This window comes from Sturnira hondurensis, unplaced genomic scaffold (assembly GCF_014824575.4).
Source record: "Sturnira hondurensis isolate 20B ecotype Veracruz unplaced genomic scaffold, ASM1482457v3 Scaffold0000925, whole genome shotgun sequence".
NCBI classification, from domain to species: domain Eukaryota; kingdom Metazoa; phylum Chordata; class Mammalia; order Chiroptera; family Phyllostomidae; genus Sturnira; species Sturnira hondurensis.
In genome coordinates, this window is record NW_028073556.1 from 296,672 (window position 1) to 304,593 (window position 7,922).

Genomic DNA, 7,922 nt, shown 5'->3' on the forward strand with positions numbered 1-7,922 from the left:
TAGGAAGAGTGCTGATGACTGGCTCTCTCCCAGGGTCGTTGCTGCCCGCCCTCCGTCCCAGAGACCAAGGCAGACAAGCCTGGGCCTTGGCACCACCCAGCAGAAGGCCTGCAGCCCCTGTGCTGTTCCCTCATAACTTGTTGACCTGCAGTTGTCTTCTCTCCTCAACCTCTGGTCATTCAGTATCCGCTATACTTTCAGGAGTCCTATCTTCCTATATGCTGTGTCCCTTTTGGCCCTTCACTGCACTCCTCCGCAGATCAGGCCGGTTTTTCTCTGGCACTTAAGGGGAAGCTAAATCCTTTGTCCTACTCTGCCGCCATCTTAAAACACTCTCAGCATTCTTGAACAAAGCAGGTCTCACAGGGCTTCATCTATTTCTTCTCAGGCTTAATTACCCAGGAAGCCTGCCATTCCCTGCACAAGACTTGCACCACCTTCCCCATCATAGGTTTTTAGGCTTAAGTGGATTAGAGACAGGAAGCACTTCTCCCAGAGGACATGGGGACTTGGGCTTCATGACAGCCGAGGGGCGAGGGTCCATCACTCCCTCTTTGTTGCAGGCCCCCAAGTCCTTCCATGATGGCCTCCCAAGTGACTGTGTCTGGCCTAGGTTGCCCCTCCTCTGAGGGGTCTCACTTGTCTCTGACCATCCGACCATATTTTGGGGGCAAGGAGATGAAGCAGGGGCAGCATCCACTGCCAGGGACAAGCCTTGTGTCCTCAGTGGCCCAAATTCCAAAGATCACTCACAGCCTTAGACATGGGAGACCGTTTACAATCCCTGAAACCAGGCAGGGCGGTCCCCAACACCAGATCACATAGATTCTTTCATGACTGTTGCTCCAATATTATTGTAAAAAATAGCTGTTCCATACAAGTGTAAATGCTTCACAACACCCCTCCTGGATCTTAGCCCACTTCATAGTTTCCTGAACTCTATTGCTGTAGTGATTAGCTTTATTTGCTCACACACTACACCTATTTACTATCCTTTACTCTCTCACCTTACCTCAGCATCTGACCTCCCACAACCTCACTGCTTTCTAGATTCAACTCACAAGCCTTCCTTTCCCAACAAGAGTCTTATCTTCTTCCATCCTTTCTTAAAAGTGGCTAGTTGGGTTGAAGATCACAACTAACACTATACATAGCCAAAGGATCTCCTATCTCTTTTTTACTGGCTGCTACTGTAAATATCATAAAATGCTCTCCCACTGTCATAAACCATTTTACCTTCCCCTCCAACTGATCACAAAAAAAAAAAAAAAGAGTAGGTGCAAGCAGTGAACACCAGGATACCCACTGGAAGAGGAAACCCAACAAAATAGGAACCACCAACAGATAACAACAGAAGAAGGTGAAGGAGGAAGTGGAAACCACACAAACCTCAATGCAAGACCTATCTGTAAATACAACTAAATAGCGGAGAAACTACCCAGTGCAAACAACTGAACAAGAGCAAAAGAGAATCTTCAAAACCTTGTAAACACAGAAGAACTAGTTTTACACACCTGATTTCACCAGCACAACAATTTACAACAGGTAGTGGACAGAGAAACCATCAGTTAACCAGCTTGGGGGAAGGACCCACAAAAGAAAGACCTCCAAATTGTCAAAACCGAAAGACAAACACAGAGCCGACTTAGAGGACTGCCCAAGACCAGTGAGCTTGGGAGACTACACCACTGAATCTCACAGGTATTATACCAGAGAAGTTCACACCATAAAACCAGTAAGCCAGAACAAATCACTTTAAGAAGCTGAAGCTAACAAGAAGAGTCTCACAAACAATGGAAAGAGAAAGAAACAACCCCCCAATGAAAGGAAAGGAGGAAGCCTCAGAAGGAATGCTAGGTGAAATACAGGCAAGTCAGCTATCCGAAAAGGGATTCAAAGCTCTGGTCATCAAGAAGTTCAAACAGCTCACAATGAGCTACCAGTAACTACAGGGGAACTACAATGAACTCACTGCTTACTATATCAACATGAAAAAGAAAATAGAAACTATAAACAAGGGCCAAAAGAAAATGAAGAATACAATTTCTGAACTGAAGAACACAATGGAAGGAATCAAAAGCAGGATCGGGCTGTGCAGGGCTGGGAATATAAGACAGAAAACTACTTGAACAAGAATTAAATAAAATAAAAAATAAAAAATATATTTTAAAAAGCAGGATCGGTGAAGCAGAAAATTGGATCAGTGAGCAGGAGGACAAAGTAGGAAAAAACACCCAGAAAGAGCAAGAAAAGGAAAAGAGGCTAAGAAAGAATGAAAGGTGATTAAGAGAAATGCAAGAAAATATGAAATGTAATAACATCCAAATAATAATAATAACAGAAAAAGAAGAGCGAGGGATAGAAAATATATTTGAATAAGTATTGATGGAAAAAATTTCTAATTTGATGAGAGAAAAAGTCACACAGATCCAAGATACACAGAGGGTCCCAATCAAGAAGAACACAAAGAGGCCCACTTCAAGACACATCCTTATTAAAATGGCAAAATTTCAAGACAAAGAGAGAATCTTAAAGGCACCAAGGGAAAAACAGGAAGTAACAAACAAGGGAGCCCCAATAAGGCTAGCTGCTGACTCCTCAATGGAAATGTGGCAATCAAGAAGAGAATGGCAAGAAATATTCCAATTAATGAGAACCAGAGGCCTACAACCAAGCCTACTTTACCCAACAAGGCTCTCAATCAAGAGAGAAGGCCAAATAAAGAACTTCCAAGACAAAAAAAAAGGTCTAAAAAATATATACCTCCACCAAACCAGCTCTGCAAGAGATGCTGAAGGGACTGCTTTAAGGAAAGAAAGGAAAAGAGAGAGAGAGAGAAAATCAGGTGCAAATATGGCAATGAATAAGTACCTGTCAATAATAAATTAAATGTAAATGGATTAAAAGCTCCAATCAAAGGACATAGAATAGCTGAGTGCATAAGTAAGCATGACCCACACATATGCTGCCTCCAAGAGACCCACCTCAGGACAAAAGGCCTACAAAGACTAAAAGTGAAGGGTTGAAAACAAAATTTTCCAAGACCAGCATTATCCTGAAAGTAAACCAGAAATGGCATTTCAGAAAATCCAACATTCATTCCTGATTTTAAAAACATTCAGCAGGACTTCTGGTAAACATGGTGGAAAAGGTAAGCATACTTGAACTTTTTGTACAACTACAAAAAACAAAAGTGACACCCAAACTGTATAACAAACATCACCCAGAGTTTCAGAAAATCAAGCTGTATGGAAGTACAACAACCAAAGATTTAAAGAAACCACATTCATCTAGAAGGGTAGGAAGAATAAAGACATGGAGATGTTAGAGTGGCACAGAGAGGCTCACAGCAGTGGAGAGGCATAGAAAGATGAGGAGATGTGGAGTGGTGCAGAGAGGCGAGGTAATGTGCAGTGGGCAGTCCCACAACCACGTGTGGTGGATAAAAATCAGGAAGGCAACTTAGCCACTTTCACCCAGCCCCACACCAAACCACGCAGCCAAGGGCTCTCACACCAGGAAGAGAAGGCCCAATTACTTCTGCTTATAAAAACCAGTGAACATTAAGGTGGTGAAAGAAACTGTGAGATTCTCAAGAGACTCTTCTTTTTTTTTTCAATTTTTTTATTTAATTATTTTTCAAGTACAGTTTTCAGTCTATTACTCCCATCCCATCCCACCCCCCATCCTCCCCCCTCCCTCCCATTTCCACCCTTCTCAGTTGTTGTCCATGTATCCTTTATATAGGTTCCTCTAAATCCCTCCCTTATTTCCCCTGAAATTCCCTCCCCTCTACCCTCTGGTCACTGTCAGCCTGTTCTCTATTTCAGTGTCTTTGGTTATATTTTGCTTGCTTGTTTGTTTTGTTGTTTAGCTTCCTGTTAGAGGTGAGATCATATGGTATTTGTCCTTCAACACCTGGCTTATTTCACTCAGCATAATGCTTTCCAGTTCCATCAAGAGACTCTTCTTAAAGGGCCTGCCATGGACTTAGGACTCACCCAGACCCACCCCTCTGGGATTCAGCAACAGGGCAACAGCTGGAAGAGCACCAGTGGTATATGGGGAGAAAGTGAAGAGACAGGCAAAAGGGCAAGTGCCAGAAGACAGCTTCCTCCTAGGCAAAATTTCTGAGACCAGGCAGTGCCACTGTCATCTTTGTGAGTCCTCCTTCACCCAGAGCAACACAGTGGTGACACGGGTCCCGCTGCCCTGGTGATTACCTAAAGGTCAACCCCACACACTTTATATATACACTTTCCCACAATAGATCACGCTACTAAGGGAATCAAAGCAGCTGCACCTAATACATAGACACAAAAACAGACAGGCTGCCAAAATGAGGACACAAAGAAATATGGCCCAAATGAAATAAATAGAACAAACCCCCCAAAGAGAACTCAACAAAATGGAGATAAGCAACCTACCAGTTGCACAATTCAAACACTGGTTATCAGGATGCTCCAGGAACTCATTGGGTACTGCAACAGCATAAAAGGATCCAGGCAGAAAAGAAGGTTATGCTAAGTGAAATAAAGAAAAGTCTACAGAGAACCAACAGTGGAGGGGATGAAACTGAGATTCAAATCAATGATATGGAACACAGGAAGAAAAAAGCATTCAATCAAAAAAGTAAGGAAAAAATGAACTCAAAATTGAGGATAGGTTAAGGAGCCACTAGGACATTGTTAAACATACCAACATCCAGATCATATGGGTGCTACAAGGAAAAAAGGAAGACCAAGAAATAAAACTCTTATTGGAAAAAATAATGAATGAAAATTTCCTAATTTGGTGAAGGAAATACACATACAAGTCCGGGAAGCTCAGAGAGTCCCAAAGAAAATGGACCCAAACAGGACCAGACCAAGACACATCATGATTCAAATGCCAAAGGATAAACATGAAGAAAGAATGTTAAAAGCAGCAAGAGAAAAGAAGAGAGTTACCTACCTAAAATTAATAATTATAAATTAAACTTTGCTGGCTAGAAACTGGCAAGAAGTATTTAAAGTGATGAAAAGCAAGGACCTACAACCTAGATTACTCTATCCAACAAAGCTATCATTTAGAATTGAAGGACAGATATAGTGCCTCCTAGACAAGGTAAAACTGAAGGAGTTCATCATCATCAAGGCATCATTATATGAAATGCTAAAGGGAATTATATAAAAAAAGAAGGGGATCAAAATTATGAACATTAAAAAGGCAATAAATTCACAAATTTCAATAATGGAATCCAAATAACAAACTAAGCAAACAAGCAGAAGAGGAATAGAATCATAGATTTGGAGATCATTTAGAGGGTTATCGTTTGGGAGGGCAAAAGGAAATAATGGGGGCAAAAGTGCAGGAATTAAAAAGCACAGATTGATAGATGCAAAATAGAAAGGAGGATGAGAACAGCACAGGAATTGAAGTAGACAAAGATCTCACATGCATGATCCGCAGACATGAAGTAAGGGAGAGAATTGTTGAAGGGAATGGGGTTACTGGGTGGAATGGGGCAAACGAGAAAAACTGGGACAGCTATAATAGCATAATAAGTAAAATATATTTTTTAATTCAACAAATTGAATATATATGAACTTTTCCACTTGATAAAGGAGAACTATGAAAAACCTGTATATCTAATGATAAAACATTGAAAGCTTTCCTCGTAAGAATAAGCATAAGTCAAGGATGTTCACTCTAACCACTTCCATTCAGCATCATACCATTTGATCTACCAATTACAATGCAACAACAAAAATGAATAAAACAATCCATACTAGAATAAAACGAGTAAGATATCTTTATTCAGTGACAACATGATCACATATGAAGAAAATCTTACTTAATCTATAAAAAAAACTAGTAGAAGTAAGAGGTTTAACAAGGCTTCATGATATAATAATGTCAATAAACAAAACATTCAATTATATTTATGTCTACTAGACATAAATAATTATAAAATAAATAAACTATACTATGTAAAACAGTATCAAAAATATAAATATTTAAGGATAAATCTCAAAAAACCCATGTAAGACATGTTCACTGAAAACTGTATAACATACCTGAAAAATTTTATTGGGATTTACATAAATAGACATACTGTTTTCATGATTCACTCTTCCTCTGGAATAAATATGTTCATTACTTAAAAATTATGTTAAAGAGTTGGTGACAAACAAATAAATATGTGATGTCTCAGACTTGCTGAGTCAAAAATATCAAAGACAGAAACCAACGGCTACACCATTGTTCGTGAAAAGGCCTTAGCCTTATCACTTAAGAGACCTTTATGTAGATAACTAAGGTTTTGCATACTCTCTTCATTGCTGCTTTCATCTCTTTATTCCTAAATGTGTAAATGACTGGATTTAAAAAAGGCGTGAGCACAGCATCAGAAAGTGCAAGAAACTTATCCATCTGTGAATTGGGGTGTGGCCATGTATAGACAAATATGGTTGGGCCAAAGAACAAAAGGACCACAGTGATGTGAGCTGACAGAGTGGAGAGAGCCTTGGATGAACCACCTGAGGGGTGTTTCCAAACAGTAAACATGATGAAGACATAGGAGATGAGGAGTATCAAGAAGGAACCAACACAGATAAACCCACTGTTGGCAGTGACCATGAACTGCAATCTGTAGGTATCTGTACAGGCCAGTCTGAGGAGCCGAGGAAGGTCACAGTAAAAGCTGTCCAATACATTAGGACCACAGAAGGGCAAATTCACAATAAATGCTAGTTGGACCAGTGAGTGAGTGATGCCAAGGGCCCAAGCAGCAGCTGTAAACAAAATGCACACTCTCCTGCTCATGATGGTCAGGTAGTGGAGAGGCTTGCATATGGCCACATATCTGTCAAAGGCCATGGCCATGAGCAGCACCATCTCTACCCCACCAATGACATGGATGAAGAAGATCTGAGCAATGCAGCCTCCAAAAGAGATAACTTTATGCTTCCTGTAAAGGTCGTAAATCATCTTTGGTGAGACCACAGAGCAGGTTCCTAAGTCAATGAAGGAGAGGTTGGCTAAGAAAATGTACATGGGGGAGTGTAAGTGAGCATCAAAGGTCACAGAAAACACAATGAGCATGTTTCCAGTCATGCTTGCCGCATAGAGCACAGAGGAAAACACCAGGAGGACAAGCTGGATCTCCCATGAATGTGTGAGTCCCAGAAACACAAACTCGGACACAACTGAGTGATTCTCTCCATCCATTGATCCACCCAGCTGGGCTGTGGTTGCAATTATGATAACTAAGGAAATGAAAAGGAAATTGTGATTACAGAGATGATAAGACATCAAAAAATTTCAATGTTCTCATTACAAATACATTATATACTTACATTACAAGTATATAACTATATTAAAAGGATATACTTAAACAGTTTGCTAAATATACAAAAACAAAACACAAAATCAACATAATATATCAAAATATAAATGGTAACATAGTTTAAGCATATTTTAAACCTATCACCAAAACTCTCACTGCAATGTTCAGTTCACAAATTCATGAGTGTACATGATATTCACCACCTGTTTAAATCACTTCTAATATCAACTATTCCTCACTTGCAACAGATTCCATCTTGCTTTTATGTACATCCCCATAATCCTTTTCTTTTTCCATTTTGCTCTCACAACCCACAGAAAGCAGCGATAAGAGGAAAATATGATTAACTGGTGGGCTATATCACCTGTAGTGAAAAGTTCTTTACATGAGTCTAGACTGAATTAGGACAGGCTGAAGCCTGAAACTGAACACAGAAACTGGTGTGTACAAAATAGGAGAACCTCAAAACATAGCAGAACAAGAAAATTATGTGGACTCTAATAAAAAAATCACACCAGCACTATTTTCCATTACACTTTTTCATATCCACTTCTAACCTGGGTGTCTCTAATTCCTACACTATTTTTCATAA

The 7,922-nt window shown here is 40.0% G+C and overlaps 1 protein-coding gene across 1 annotated transcript; it reads right to left on the reverse strand.

Annotated features, from left to right (window-relative positions):
* Window positions 1-6,273: 6,273 nt before the first annotated feature.
* Window positions 6,274-7,224, reverse strand: LOC118994695 (olfactory receptor 4F3/4F16/4F29-like). Its single transcript, XM_037057359.1, has one exon. The coding sequence runs from the start codon at window positions 7,210-7,212 to the stop codon at window positions 6,274-6,276; it is 939 nt and encodes a 312-aa protein (XP_036913254.1). The 5' UTR covers window positions 7,213-7,224.
* Between the last annotated feature and the right edge of the window lie 698 nt (window positions 7,225-7,922).

Excerpts from the sequence above, each read along its gene's own strand:
- LOC118994695 (XM_037057359.1), bottom strand. The coding sequence starts at position 7,212 with ATGGATGGAGAGAATCACTCAGTTGTGTCCGAGTTTGTGTTTCTGGGA.